Raw genomic sequence first — 16667 nt, 5'->3', positions numbered from 1 at the left:
GAAGTGGTGTTGTTAAGGAATATGTAAGAGTGATACACGCTTTAAATAATTTAAAGACAATGAGACAATACATATATTATTTTATAAATTTTTTATAGTCTTTATTTCTTTATAAGCAATGTTATTTCTTTATTAAATAAATATTTATTTAATAAATATTTCTTTATAAATTTATAAGCGTATGACGTATAATACATATTATACGTCATTGTTAAATCTGTCTGTACGAAAAACGTGGTGGTTGATAAAAAGTTTTATTACTAGCTCATAAACTTAATATAAACTTAATTTTTCAGGCCTCTTTTATTGAAAAAAAGTATATTCACTAGAACTTTTTATTTGTAAATACTAATCTATAAACGACTATACCCGGTTCACAATTTGTTCATAGCTCACTACAAGTTTAACCCTAATTAGAAAACTGAAATACAGAGAGGATAAGTAATACGATATAATAGTAAAAACCAACCTAAAACTGACGGTTTAAGACGTTTTCGACTAACCCACCTTATATCTGAAGGAATACAATACCTTATAATCCCATTACGGGGGTATTTTGAATGGTTAGATATGAACGACCAGTGTCGTAGAGTATATGATTGAAACATTTATTTGAACTAAATAAATATATTTTTTAAATTGTACTTATGTAAATTGTATTTTTTAATAAAACTTATTTATTTTATTCAAAAATAAAAAGTTTCTTGCCATTTGTAAAAGATACATTTATTTAATTAAGGAAAAAGGCGCCAAATGTCGCCTGGCAAAATTTCCAATGTATTTTAAATGTATCCATTATTTTCGAATCCGGAGAAAACTAATAAATATTTTTGAAAAATTTAAACGCAGAATGAAAGATTACATTATTACTCAGGGCAGAAAGTCCCTGAAAACTTCTACAGTGTTTATTTTAATATGTTATGTAACAGGGGTGAAAATAAAAGAGAAAATATAGTATAATTTTTAATTGAAAATATTGCATGCAAAAGAAACTTTTTATTTATTCTAAAAAATATTTCATTCTGCTTTAAAAAATTTCAAAAATGCTTTTTAGTTTTCTCAGGATTTGAAAAAACAATGGATACATTTAAAACACACTGAACATTTTGACAGGCGACATTTTGCACCTTTCCCCTTTAATACCTTACGATTACAACTACTATTACTTACCTTATATAATTACGATTAGAAAACTATTCAAATTCAAAATAAATAGGATCAACTTCGGAATCCGAGTCGTCTTGAGGGTTAATAATTAGGTTAATAATCTCTACGGTCGCATCAATTATGTTATCAAGATCCCACATTTTTTGTTCTTCTTCTATTACATGTCTTACTGCGTCTTTCCAGTTTTGTTTTGTAATATGTTATAAAAACTCGTATAACAATTCACGTACAACTTGTATTTTATATGACGTATTTTTTCTAGCCACATAACTTTTCATTTGTGCTCAAATGAGTTCAATTGGATTTATTTCGCAGTGGTAGAGTGGAAGTCTAAAGACTGTGATGTTTCGCCTTTCCGCCATTTTGTCAACTACGTATTTCTTGAACTTAGATTTGTGTTGCCGGGCAATTTTTAAAAGTTCTGCTTTTACCATTCCATCTTCGTAAGGCAGATACTTATTCCGCAGCCAGTCAAGAATATCCTGTTTCTTCCACGCATTCGTTAGAAGTCTTTCTACTAGTCGTGAATGATAAGGTGCATTATCTAATACTATAATTGAATTTGGTGGTATGTGTTCAATCATTTGCTCAAAATACTCTTCGAAAACATCAGCTGTCATCTCCTCGTGATAGTCTTTTGTGCTTTTGGAATGAAATTCCAACAAACCATGCTTAACAAATCCTTTTTCACTGCCAATGTGAGAAATTATTAATCTACTGCTTTTACCAGAAGGTGGGGAGATAATAGTAGACCAACCTTCCATAAAGGCTTGCCTGGAGCTTAATATATTTTTATCTGACCAAATTTTTTTAGAGTATGACCTGAGTTTACCCACGTTTCATCCTGGTAGAAGATGGGCCTTTCTTCAGCCCGGAATTTTCGTATGAATCTTAGATAATTTCTTCTCCAACATCATCTTCTCCTCCCGGTCAATCAAAAGTGATTTTCGGTCTGATTTCTCCCACCGGAAATTTAATTCTTTTAAAACTTGCCACAATTTAGTTCGTCCGATATGAGGCAAATCCGGGTCGTCTCTAACTTCTTGTAAAATTTTGTTTAGGTTTAGTATTTCTTTTTTGAAAAAAAAATCCATGAATTTTCCTTCGAATACCATTTTTGTCAAATTCATTAATTTCAATAGGCTTTTTCCCTCTTTTTAAGTGTTCGTTTGTGTTTAGGTTAGCTTTACCGTGTTTTTTTGTTTCTGATAGGAACCTATATAAAGTTGACTCTCCTACGCCAGTCATGTTGGCACAACTTTCGACTATGTTGCGAACAGTGTTTGTGGGATTCTGAGAAACCACAGCATCGTGAACATTCAGGACAATAGTCTTCTCTCTTGGTGAATAGACAGACTTACTGACTGTACGCAACAGTACCGGTGTAAAACTTGATGATGAAGCCATCACAAACAATCCAACAAAACGAGCACGAGCGAAAGGTACGTATATGTTTGTAGGTATATGAAATAAAAAATCACTCAAGCACTGCATATAATTCGCAAAAGAAATATTCGAGACGCTAATTACTGCCGTAGACGCGGAAACACCGACGAGCCGTAAATTACATGCGATCAAAAACGTACTAAACAAAAAAATTGTTTTCGTTCGTAATAACTTCACCCTTTCAAGTTAAGTTTCGAATATAATTATATTATTAAAAATCTGGGGAATTCCATCTTAATTATCTTGCAACGAATAGTACGTTCGTTCCAGATTTTCTAGTAAAGCGATTAAACGCGAAGATTAGTATTGAAATATCCAAAGAGATAAGGTATTCTTATTTACAAAATTGTTAATGGTTAAATTCTTATTTTTATTAATATAATATAATAACCAACATTAGTCGTGAAAGTTTTAATTGTTTTTTTGCTAAATATATTAGTATTAAAATATTATCAATATTATATATAACAGTATTAAAACATTATATTATTATTTAATGAATAAACACCTTAGGAACGCCTATGATTTACGACCGTTTTATGAGTTTGAGGCATATTTCGTGCTCTCAACAATTTGTGAACGAAGAATATAAAGTTTCAAAAATAGTCATTTACAATTTTTTTCTAAATAATGTAGTTTTATTTTGTTAATAAACTGAATGTGAATTACACTCTGGGCCAAAATTAACCGGCCACCCTAAAAATGGGTAATTTTTGATATCTTATATCTCCTAAACCTGTTGTCCGATTTAAGTGATTTTTTTAATATGTTTTAGCCTTATTCCTTGACAATATCGGGTGTACGAATTAAACTGTGTTTTTTTCTTAAAGTTTGCATCACCCTGTGGAATATTTTAGCATTTATAAAATATTGAAATTAAAGCCTAATTATAACCTCATGTTTTCTCAACATGTTGCTTTTTTATTCATTCGCTTATGTTGGATAATACAAAAGTTAGGTAGTTTAACAAATAGCCATGTTTTTCATCAATACAGACGATTTAACTCACCAGCAAAATTAACCCCACCACCTTCATTATTGTTTTGTTTACATTACCTGTGACAGTTTGTTTCCTAAATTTGTGTCATCGAAGGATTTTTGACATATAGTCGTTGTACGACATTGTTGCAAATCTGTTTACGTATTAATAACAATTCTTGAACAATTTGTAATTAAAATTAACCATTAAAATTGTAATTTTATATCATTGTAAGCGAATATTGTTTAAGTTGAATATTTAGTGCTTATTTATTGTTTGTGATTTTAAAAATGCCACTCATTCCAACTGATGCTGCTAGGGCAAGGCTTTAGTTGATGCTGGTTACAGTCAACGTTCATATCGCTGGTATACTCGATGTACCCAGAACTACGGTACAAGATGCCATCAGACGATTTCGGGAGATAGGATCGTACAACCGCAGGCCAGGTCAAGGCCGAAAACGACGCACTTCAGTTCGAAATGACCGCTTCATAGTTACTAAAGTATTGAAAAATCACTTTTAAGCCGCTACTGGAGCTCGTAGGTCTCTTCTTGAGGTGAGAAACGTTAGTGTGAGTAGACAGACGATTAGAAGAAGACTGTCAGAAATAAACTTGAGGGCTTTTCGTCCAGCTCGCGCACCACAACACCGTAGGGCTAGACTTCATTTTGCGCGAGAATATGCTAACTGGACTATGGCGGAATGGAATAATATACTGTTCTCAGATACGAGTAGAATAGCCCCAAAACTCCAGATGGACGCCAACGTGTCTATAGGCGTCAAAATGAAAGGTTTGCTGCATGCGCTATAACCGAAACAGTGGCTTACCGAGGAGGGTCAATAATGATTTGGGGAGGTATTTCTTATGAAGCGCGTACTGATCTTGTTGTGCTCGGTAGAAGCAGTGTGAATGCCCAAGTATACGTGCAAGAAGTTCTCCAAGACCATGCCATGCCTTTTGCATCATTCATTTGTGATAACTTCAGACTAATGCATGACAATGAACGTTGCCATACAGCAAGATCTACCCGTGAGTACCTTAATGAGGTCGGGATTCAAGTTCTACCATAGCCAGCACACAGTCCCGATCTTAACCCAATTGAGCATATCTGGGACAACCTCAAAAGACGGGTAAGAGCAAGAGTCCCAGCCCCTGCATCCTTTGAAGAGCTGAAGACAGCTGCGGTAGAGGAGTGGCACAATATCCCCCAATCTGATATCCAGGATATCATGAATCGATTGCCAAACCGGCTCCAAGAAGTCCTAAGGATACAGGCGGCAACCCCCATTATTGATACCCAATTTATTTTCAATTAGACTTTGATTTCTAAAATATTGTTAATTTGAGTTTTCTTCGAAGATTTTATTCATTGGATTTTTACTGTAACAAATGACCTTTTTTCAAAAAGATTATTTTTTCTCTTCCGCGGAGATAAAAATTGATGAGCATGTCTAGTTGTTAAAGCACCTAACTTTTGTATTATCCAATATAAGCGAATCAATCTAAAAACAAAATTTTTTCAGTATTCTACATATGCTAGAATATTCCACAGGGTGATGCAAACTTTAAGAAAAAACATTTTTGATGATTCGTACACCCGGTATACAATAAAAATTTACCTGTTTAGCAACAATATTATTATAAAGATATTGTCAAGGAATAAGGCTATAACACATTAAAAAATCACTTAAATCGGACAACAGGTCTTTTATCATTTTGAGATAAGGTCCACGTTTCAGCCCCATATATCAAAAACAGTCTTATTAAGGTCTTGTATACATTGAGCTTTACTGCACGGTTTATATTTTTATTTTTTAAATGTTTCTGGAGACCGCGAACAGTTCTGTTTGCTATTGCTATGCGTCTTTTTATTTCGTCGCTTGTCATGTCTGTTGCATTTACTAGCGATCCAAGATATCTGAATTATTTGACTTGCTCAAAGGTATGGTTCTTGTTTCGCAGTCAATATCCCAACCACACACACACACACAAGGTATGGTTGTTAATTTGAATTCTCTTTATATAAACTTCATAGATGTTTAAAAATACAATTTGGTTATAGTTTGAAAGGAATTTATCAATATAATGACTAGAAACGAATTGAGTAACTAGTGAATTGAATAGTGAATCCCCTCAGCCTTTAACTATAGCGAAAAAGTAATACAAGGCCAGTATAGAAGTTTCTCTTCAAAAATATTTCTAAACTTACTAGATACTTGAGACTGGGATCAGGGAACTGAGTATATAATATTTTCTACCACGAAAATACTGGTCTTATTTTGGATTTCTTTTAACAGTTCTTACAATGACGTTTTAAAAGTGAATTACTAATTATATAAAAATGTTTAAATAAAGTTGGATGTAAACTTTTACATTTTTACATTTAGTGACCTAGTGGGTCTGTCCCATGCTTTTAATATTATTTTAATTGTGACGTTTATGTATACTTGTTAGCACCGAATTTTTACATGCTTGTCCATATTACTTCTTGAAAAAGGCACGGATTTCCTGCCGAAACGTCGAAAAAAAATATAAAAATGTCTTACAATTTTTTTTATGAACCTAAGCCAAAAAATCCACTAAAATATATATTATGTGTTTATTTATTTATTTATTTAAAAATAAAATTTTTCAGATTACTTGTAAATGTGTTCCTGTTAGGTAATTATTATGTTAATTGTAACCAATACTAAACTACAACTATCGCTTCACAACAGCTTTTAATATAGTGTGTGATATTTTCGTTGACAGTATGGTTTTACGATGGCATTATTGTCGTTGTACGAAATAATACAAAAATTGTACGTCGTTGTACGAGATAATACAAAAATTGTAAAAACCTAATTTCCTGAATAATCTAAGTTAAGGTATAATGAATAGTAACCCGCAGTAGGTTTGTACGCATAGACACGTCCGATTGCCGTAAGACGGAAACCGTATGTATTTTACGATTTACGCTAGTGAAACGTCAACATCAGTAACATGCGTAAACATTAAACATGGAATGACAAATCCTATTGACATATAATAAAAAGTGGGCAACTACGTGATAAAAAACAAGATTCCGCAGTTTAGTTAATAAAAAATCAATCTATATTTCCAGTAATTATTTACAAAATAAGTTTGTTCGTGTCCACAATAACAAAACAAATTATTGGAAGACGTTAACCAACATAATAGGTTAGTTAAAGTTCATTAGTACTGTACCACCCACAATTAATGAATATTTTTTTTAGGTTTTTTGGTCTTATTAACAAGAAAAATGGGCACATTTACAGTTAAGGTCCTTTATGATTTTCAAGGAGAATCGAACACTGCGGAAATGAGTATTGTTGCAGGTAAAGAAATTTGCCAACCTGTGTCAGTTTTGACTCATATAACAATGAATATTTTTGGAAGTGTATGTTAATCCTGCAAAACCAGTTGCTATAAGTTATGTTATTTCTCAAATTTTAATGAATACATCAAAAGATGATCAGTTAGTATTCAGTTTTAAACAGAACAAACTGTATGTTTCTTTTATTGTCCTGAGATCTATAATAAACTTTTAAAACTCCTGGATATGCACATGTGTACCATATTCTGAGTATTTTCTTACTAATTTGATGTTCTGTTTTGTAACAAGTTGTAGAATCTTACATTATTTGAGATTCCATCATTTTAAAACATAAAATTTTTCCTGTCAATCAGCAATTTTATTTCAATCATATTGACAATTTTTTGTCATATCTTAATGTTTTTCTGTTATAATACTTCTATAAATGTTTTTGCGTGTGACACATTCCAATTGTTTTGTGTTTGTGCACGTAAATAATAGTATAATCTTCATACAGAAGGTTCATCAAATATTCTATCTCTTCGATGGTTCTTCACCCTAAGTCAGACCCTGGATACAGCATCCCTTTCCTTAGCTGCTACCCTCAAGCATATCCCTCAGTATCTCTGTAGCATCTGTTCTCACTTTGTCTATTCACCTTTGCCTTGTCTTTCTACTGGTTTATGTCCCACCACAGTTCCACTAGGTATTCTGTTGTTATCCATTAATATAAGATTACTTGTTCAGTGCAATCTTTATATTTTTGCATAATTTGCTATAGAGTGTTCTTTGTAATATGTATAATATAATATGTAAAATCTTCTATAATAATATCAAAAGTAATTAATTTGTAATAATCTAAAATTTCTGCCCATTGAAACTCTTACATGGAGTTCTAAATTTATGTAAATTCACTGGGTAAGTGGTATAAACATACACATTTTACATTTTCTGGAACATATGTGTTCAGTACTTTTAATCATACATTGTTCTAGGTGAGACATTAACTGTAACAAGAACTGATGTTGGGGAAGGTTGGTGGGAAGGTCACAATTCGAGAAATCAGTCAGGTCTATTCCCTGAAGCTTACGTAGAGAAAACTTCATCATCTCATCCACCAAACATTCCAGCTCCTGTATTGCCTCCACAGAATGACTGGGGAGATGCTCAACAAAATAAAGAAGATTGGGATGATGATGATGATTGGGATGATGATACTGTATATTCGGAAATTGGCAACAATCATGGTGAGTTAAATACATACCCTATTTTATGTAAATTTATTAGATATATCTGAAGAATATGTACACACAGTACACATTCTTTTTTAAATGTTTTTCAATGTTATATATTTACAATAGTCGTGATTAGTAGTTAGTATTTAATTTAATAGAATATTAGAGGAATTAGAGTTGCTTTAATAATTTCTTCCACTTTCATCTTTTTTTCTCATTCTTAAGGGACAAACATTGCTAGCTACAAATATCTTTAGAAAATTGAACTTATTTATAATGTTTGCTTATGTTGTATTCAAAGTTTGTTTTCCACAAATAGCAGAATCATTTACTCATCCATATGTGCCTGTAACGAATTATTAAAAACAAAGTTTATGTCAACACACAAACAAAATTAAGTGAATTTATACCAGAAAACTAATTATATCCTTAAGGGCATTTGCAATTAAAATACAACTTTGAGAAGCCTTTCATATTAGATGTCTCTATCTTGAAATGATTTTTTTAAGTACACAGAAGCAAGTGATAAAAATTTGTTCAAATTGGTGTTCAAACATTCTTAAATATTTTCTATATTCTTCTTCATTACCTAATGCTAGTTCCGTAAAATTTTTTCATAAAATTCTTGACTTTGGATTTGGAAAAACGAAATTTTTGAAAAAGATTGGTCATAAATTATACCACTATTATTAAGGATATACATAAGTCGATTTGGCCTAACTTAGCTATATGCAAAAGTGCAGAAAAAATTATGGATGTTAAAGTTACAAAAAAAATTATTTTTTTAATATTAATATTGCAACAGCTCTGCTATAGTCAGTCATTTGAAGTCGACATTAAACTGTTGGTCAGATACACAACATAGATATATGCGGAGGAGCTGTCTATGCTCAAAATTGAGAAGAGAAATGTATGAAAGTTAAGAGTATCCATCTACCATCTTATGACTGTCTTCAGGTCTCGTTTTCCAACATCAGGTAATCTATATGAAAACCTCCTGTCAAAATTGCTTATCATTTTCTCCATATAAGGTATGTAGTGAGAGCCTCTGTATAGATAGCTATTTAAAATTATGATTGTTTTCAGCCATTTGTGGATTTTTATTTCTTGCAGCATCTTCGTGGTGCAAAAGATTCCTCTCGATCCTTGCTTTTCCAGAGATTCTTCCTTCGATTTCTTCATACCCCAACATCTATTAGAACACCTATGTTAGAAACACTTTATTATCTCATTCCAGTTTAACCCATTAGTGCCTGAATTTAATTTTTACCAAGTTTTCGATTGAATGAAATAAAATGACCTGTTAAATAACTTAAATATGATAAATTTTATGGTATAATAAAAAATTTTATTGAATTGAAGTCAAAAAACGGTGTTACACATATGTAACGCTAGGCACTACTGTAAACAAATTTGACATAATATACTTAAAACTAAATTTTTCCATTATTTTTTGTGAAATTTATAATTATTACAGTCCAAACATAAGCCTGCATCACATTTTGCACTTATTGCTCTTGAAGAACAGTTGTCATCAGAACAGCACCTTCTTTTATAAGATAATCTGAAATTCTATTATTGGAGTTACTAAATTTAGATGAAGCTGGTCTTCTGGCTCCTTTTGGTGGGTTGTGAAGTTTTCGGAGATAATACTGGGCTTTATTTTGTCGGAAAGATAGCTATGGTAATTGGTCATTGTGACTTTTTTATATAATATCCAGGCATTATTAATTGCTACATCTAAGAGAAAGATAAATATACACTACCACCATTTTCAGGATCGGATACCAATTCTGTAACATGATATGTTTTGGTCCATTAAATCTGGTCCCATTATATGTTATTATACTTCCCAATTAAGTCTGGTCTGGTCTGATGTATTTTTGTTCCTTTTTACTATATCTCTCTACCTGACCAAGGGGATTGACACCAAAACTTGTAGATGCTACAGCTACTACATTGTTGTCTTTCCATTTTACAAAAATAACTGCATGGTCTTTATCAATAGATGAAGTATAACAACCTCGTTCCCAGTTTTCATGGATTTTTTCAAGACAAGGGTACATGTATGTGGAATGCGATCTTCACAAAATGTACCCGTGATGTGATATCCTTTTTCACACAAAAAATTAAACAACATAATACTTGTAAATAGGTTGTCAACAAAAAAATGATAGGGATATTCGGGATGAGGTATATCTTTAATCACAGATATTAGTCGAGCTATTGTTTACTAGCTAAGTGTCGAGCTACTAAATACTACAGAGTTTATTTATAAATAAATAAATAAATAATTAAAATAAATGGGCAATTACATGCACATAAAAGCATAGCGTTACATATATGTAACACTCAACTTTTGATCAGTATAAATCACCCAATATTTAAAAGTATGAGATTATTTTTTAATACATGAATACATGACTAAATTACTAACCAAATCTAAAAAAATTGTTATAGTAATTTTTCTAAATACAATTTTATTGTACTTATTCGAATTGAATAACAGGTTCCATTTTGTCAAAAAGAATAGTATAAATTTGACACCTTGATAGCACCAACTACGTCAACTAAACTAAACAAAACTTGTGTGGGCATAAACACTAATGTCTGCCGTGTGAACCGTGCCGCCATCTGTCCGTCAGTAGTTCTACAAAAAAAATTACAATGGATAAATTAAATCTTGCCCCGCGTTACAATATGTAACTCTAGGTACTAATGGGTCAATGCTTTAAAGAGATACTTGCAGTTTGGATTTGGATAATGGGTCCTTCACTGTCAACATGGCTGCTTGACTAGAGATTATCAATGTAAATACTTCATCCTGGAACATTGTAGAGTGCTGTTTCAAATATTCATTGAATTTGCTTTTCTGTCCAGTGATCTTTCGGAAATTTGTCTCTGTAAAGTAGTGATCTATATGTTACTGTTCCTTTCACTACTAAGTACAACCAACAGGCCACCTTTAATTTCAACTACCCGCCCCCATGTTTTACCTATAACTCTTCTGCAGTTTCATTTGTTTATATTATTTGTCTATAATTCTGTTAATATTGGATAGTAGCTCAAATCTCAATAATTCCACCAATACTTCTACTTTTAAATGTCATATATAAGTGTCATTATCATATGAGCATTTAGTATGTGAAACAGTCATTTCTTTTATAAAAATGGTGCTGATATTCTTTGAAACTATAAAATATCTGTTTACTTTATAACTTGCTATCTATCTCCTTTATGTCTATATTCTCCACCACTCCTAACAGCTGGATATTGTCAACATTATTGTCATGTTATTTTCAATCAAATATCTTGATTTTCCTTCTGTCTGTGCGATAACTCTTGAAGGCACAGTCTTAAAGTTTTGAAAGTTAGAACATACTTTTTATTAATGAGTATTACAATTCAATAAAATCAGGTTATGTTTTGATAGCTCTTTTCTTTTGTGATAATAGAGATATCGAAATTATTTTTTTATGAAAATATTGAGAAATGATGAGGCTGTCTCGCAATATTATTAAGATGTAGCCCTTGTTTCCAAGCAATTCCATGCAATGAAAAAACACAACTTTATTTTTACACCCATATATCAAACTTATTGTCACCATGTGATTTAATGTTAATAGCAGTATGTAGTAGTATATAGTAGTGGATATATATATATATATATATATATATATATATATATATATATATATATATATATATATATATATATATATAGAAATGGAAAAGGATAATGCGAGTGAATAATAAAAGTAAAATGTAATCTCATGTCTGGCGTTTTTCTGTTTTGCGAGACATGCCAATACATTTTACTTATATCTATATATATATATATATATATATATATATATATATATATATATATATATATATATATATATATATTTGAACAGACTACGTTTTTTAATAAAAGTAATTTTTATGATTAAGAAATAAACATGTGTATTAATCCTTATATTGCATCACTGTAATGAAATTTGTTGACGAAACACATGCTTGTAACCAACAATTAACGGTATTAAACATTTAATATCTACAAAAAAAAACAAAGTATCATTAGTAAAGTTTGCTTATCACAAATGTTACTTTTAAATAACTTTCTCATAATATTCATCTGTTTCATATTATCATAAAATGTATATATAAATATTTAACGACCTTTTGAAACAATAGTTGTTTAACAAAATGTTTAATTTTATTTAGAATGAAATTTTAACTATTTTTTTATTCTAAACAATTGCGATAACTATTTTTCTTTGTCTTTCGTTTAATTATAGAAATAAAACTGCCTGTTTGTTTACTATAAGTTAAGTGCCCAATTTTTTTACTTATATTTTGTGGCTATCTCTATTTCTGGGGAAATTTTGTGCTCTTATAGATCTATTTTATATTCCTTTTTACTACATATTGTCCCTATTGAATCGTTTTCCGGTTACTGGTTTAATTCTCCATCTTCTTGTTCCCCTTAATTATCATCTCTAGTGCTACATCTCTAAAGTTAGAGTCTCGCCCTTCTTAAGTCTTGTTTCCACTCCATCGTTCCATCTAAGTTTCCCGTCTTCTGGCATAAGTAATAGTCTTACCGTTTTCACAGTTGCTACCGGAGATTCTTTCGATTATCCTTCGTTTAAAGATGAGTCAAAAGATTTCATTTGTCTCCAGCGAATGGATACCATATGTTTTTGGAAGTCACTCGATATGCCTTGATATTCATATAATGCGTTGCAGTCATACTAGATATGGTTGACTGTTTCAGGTCCTCCGATACGGAGTCTGCAGCTAAAGTCTCCATGGAACATCTTGTATGCAAGTATCCATTGACTGGCGCATGTCCAGTAAGTAAGCTTGTCCATCCAATATACATTTTTGTCATGTACTTGACCGTTGATATTATCCCTGTGAAAGTTATGTTGCCTTCAAATCGGGACTGGACTGAAGTATTCTGTAGCTGATACTCTTTTGGCAAGTTCACCAGCTGTTTCATTACCGTGTATTTCCCAGTTATCTAAAACCCATATGTATGCGACACTGTTATGTTGCTGTTATGTCGCGATACAACCTACAGAGTTGGCCTGGAGGCCATCTTACGTAGTGTAAGAGCCTGGATGGGTGCTGTATCTATCTATTCATCGGTTCGAAAGCCCCCACGTTAATTTCTCTTGTGCAGTACAAGATTGCAAAAATCTCTGTCTAAAATACAGAGATGACATAGATTCTCCTAGTGGAATAATTTCCTGTACTACTGAATGTTTTTGCATCCGACCCTTCTGCAGTTTTAGACCTGTCTAAGTACCAGGTAAAACCCTGCAGTCTAGTGTTTTCTCTGCCACATCCTATTCGTGAGCAAATGTTCACTTGGAAAAGTACTTTTGTATCTGGGTACTATAGTGTCAGAAACTATCATCATCCCTTCGGTGTACCTGATTTCATTTATGATATTGCTTTATCCTGATCTAACCATTACGAGGCTTAGGTTTTCTCGTGCTCTATAATATCCCATTCTTGCTCCTCTTTATAACGATGCCCAAAGGAGGGACGACCAGTAGGGTGTCCATAGCTTCTATTGGTGTGTCCGTCTGAGCCCCTGTGATTCAAAAGCAAGTCTTTGCATCTTGATTAGTTGGAGGATGGCACTTTTTGCTACATTTTTGACTACCTTACCTCTGATGCAAATGTAATTGTTAGTTTTACCGCCATATTATAAATCAAATATAACGTGTCTGGTTTTAAACCCCACATTTTTACACACAGTGTGCATCTGACTACTCTTGCTTATTTGTCCGATCTGCTGATTCTAAATAAGCCTCAAGTCTAATATTATTCTAAGATATTTTACTTCTCTTACCAGATTTAGATTTGTGCCACTCAGGTTTAGAAGATCTAATCCCTTTAACTTCCTCCGTGTGGTAAATTACACGATTTTAGACTTCTGGGGGCTTATGTTAAGACCTAAATTTAAAGTCTATTCTGTAACTACAGTCAGAGCCTGTTGAATTATCTCTCTGAATTAGCTAGTAAAGTAGTCGTTGGCTTAGATGAACAGATCATCCGAATAGCCCAGGATGTCTGTATTTGCTGCATCTAGCTACCAGCCCACACGTGACCAGATTTCACATAAGAAGAGATAAGAATTTTTGTTTTAGTCAGGAAAGAGCACACTGAAAAGTTCTCTTCATATTCAGAGTGTATTCGCTTGACTCCTTTGGGGTGAGGGAATACTTATCTGAGGGTCCTTTGAGAGATTTTTATCGAGCCTCGATGTTTCTGCAGTTTGTTCTATCTCGTAGCAGAGCCTTCTCCATGACTCTCTTTTACAGCTTCTCAGTTCCTTATTATAATTCAGTCAGAGCTTTACGATAATCGCTCCACTCACCTGTTGTTTTAGAGAAATTAAATTTTCGTCTGACTTCTGTCCTTTGATTTTCAAGGTTGTTATTCCACCAGCGTCCTTTCCTGTTTAAATTCCTCACTATCTCAGGCAAGTTTCTTCGAATACCTACTTGAGAACTTTTTGAAATTGTTCAGCAGCCAATACTATGTCCATTGTGTGCCTTTTGGTCCCTTTAACTCTGCCTTAACAATATTCCAGGTATGCTTGATGCTTCACACTCTATTTTACGAGGGTTTCGAAATGTTTCCTTGATAAACTCATTACCTATTTTCAAACATAGGTTTGGATGGTCTGAGTAAGACACCTCATTTGAAACATGTCATTTTTTAACAGTTCTGGTCACATGAGACGTGTCCACTGCTGTATTAATTACCTTCTTTCATTATGACGTTACGAAATTATGTGTTCCCTACATTTAGTATATTTAAATAATCTTCTATATTAAAGTGTACTAATTTCAGTCCAGATCCCTTTAAATTAGATGATAGAAAATAGACATCATTAAGTATGTGTCATATACTAGAATTACGTAACCTCTATCTTCCAGAAACAAAGTTCGTTAATTCGTTTTATAGAATCGATGAGCATACATACACAGAATACATACACAGCATTCAACACTCCTTTATCAAGTAATAAGTCACTGACAACGAACAACGCGCAAGCTAGAAGAAATGTATACTACCTTGTCAAACGCCTTAAAAAATATGGGCCTGCAAGTAAATGAAGATAAAACTAAGATAATGGCATCAACAGCCAACAATAAAGCCAGAAACATCGGCCACCAATTCACGGTTGATAATTCTACCTTTGAAGTGGTGGACAAATTCACATACTTTGGCTCCCTAATCACCAAGGAGAACGTCATGACGGAAGAAATCAAGCGAAGAATAATCCTAGCAAACAAATGCTATTTTGGACTGAGTAGACATATGAGAAGCAGAAACTTAAGCCAAAAAACAAAAATAACCATATACAAAACCCTTATACAACCAGTGTTGACATATGGGTCGGAGACATGGACCATTTCCAAGGCAGATGAAAATCTCCTGCTTATATTTGAACGGAGGATCCTGAGAAGAATATTCGGTGGCATCTGTGAAAATGGTGTTTGGAGAAGGAGGTACAACTACTAGATATATCACAGATATAAACATATATTTGGTGGTAAAGACGTAGTATCCTTTATAAAAATAGGAAGACTAAGATGGGCAGGACATCTGGCAAGATCACAGCAGAACAACCCTCCTAGAAGAATCCTTATGTCGCAACCTGTGGGAAGTAGAAGTAGGGGTAGGCCAAAACTCAGATGGAGAGATGGTGTAGATGAGGATGGTAGACAAATAGGCGCAGCAAACTGGCAACAGTTGGCAATGGATAGAACTGACTGGCGTAATAGACTTGGGAAGGTCGAGGCTCTTTTATAGGGCTGTAGCACCAATGATGATGAAGTCACTGATTTATTGTATTCAAATAATCTATTACTCGTTCTTACAACTTCCTTTTCATTTGTCTGTCAGTAATTATACCAACTCCATTATTAGTGTTAATTTTCCAAAATTTGTATCATTCATTTAATTCTTTGGTCTTTTGTCCTTTCCAATTGATGGCGATGAACGAAAACAATTTATTAATTATTGTTTTCTGTCCTTTGTTCTAAACGAAATATGTAAACCATTTTGTCAGTCTTTATGACATTGAATTTGTCACATTCGATCGCATGTTTTCATTCGATCGGACATGTAAAAGAAAGTTTTCAACATAAAATATACAGAATTTGCAGTTATATAATGCAGAATATCTACTCAGTCACATTAGAAGTGTTATACCCAGAAGGAATAATTTCTTGAACTAATTTTTTTGGCAACATTGGTATATTTACATCAAGAATGAAACGATAACATTGGCAAGAATTTTTGTTAACATGAATACACTTCTGTACACGTCTAGGCATTGACGAAATGAAATGATCGATGTCTGCTTGTAGCACCTCGTTCCAAGCAGCTTGAACTTCATGGATTAACTATCCAGGGTCTGTAGAGGATGGTGCAAAGCGGACATCACATCCCACACATGTTCGAGAGGAGTTAAATTCGGTGAACGGGGTGGCCACGGCAAAACATTA

At 32.8% G+C, this 16667-nt stretch overlaps 1 protein-coding gene across 2 annotated transcripts in view; it reads left to right on the top strand.

Moving 5' to 3' along the window:
• The window catches only part of LOC140436803 (sorting nexin lst-4-like), a 121364-nt gene that overhangs the window by 60732 nt on the left and 43965 nt on the right, over positions 1-16667 (top strand). The window contains exons 1-3 of one of the 2 annotated variants that reach the window (XM_072525906.1): positions 6566-6774; positions 6831-6932; positions 7906-8157. In XM_072525906.1, the coding sequence (XP_072382007.1) occupies positions 6857-6932; positions 7906-8157 (328 nt within the window). In that variant the 5' untranslated portion in view covers positions 6566-6774; positions 6831-6856. Of the gene's footprint in view, positions 1-6565; positions 6775-6830; positions 6933-7905; positions 8158-16667 lie in introns of those variants that run through there. The other variant, XM_072525907.1, reaches the window with a different exon arrangement.

Source organism: Diabrotica undecimpunctata, chromosome 3 (genome assembly GCF_040954645.1).
Source record: "Diabrotica undecimpunctata isolate CICGRU chromosome 3, icDiaUnde3, whole genome shotgun sequence".
In the NCBI taxonomy this organism is placed as follows: Eukaryota; Metazoa; Arthropoda; class Insecta; order Coleoptera; family Chrysomelidae; genus Diabrotica; species Diabrotica undecimpunctata.
The sequence above is the reverse complement of the archived record's forward strand: the minus strand, read 5'-3'. Positions and strand labels throughout refer to the sequence as shown.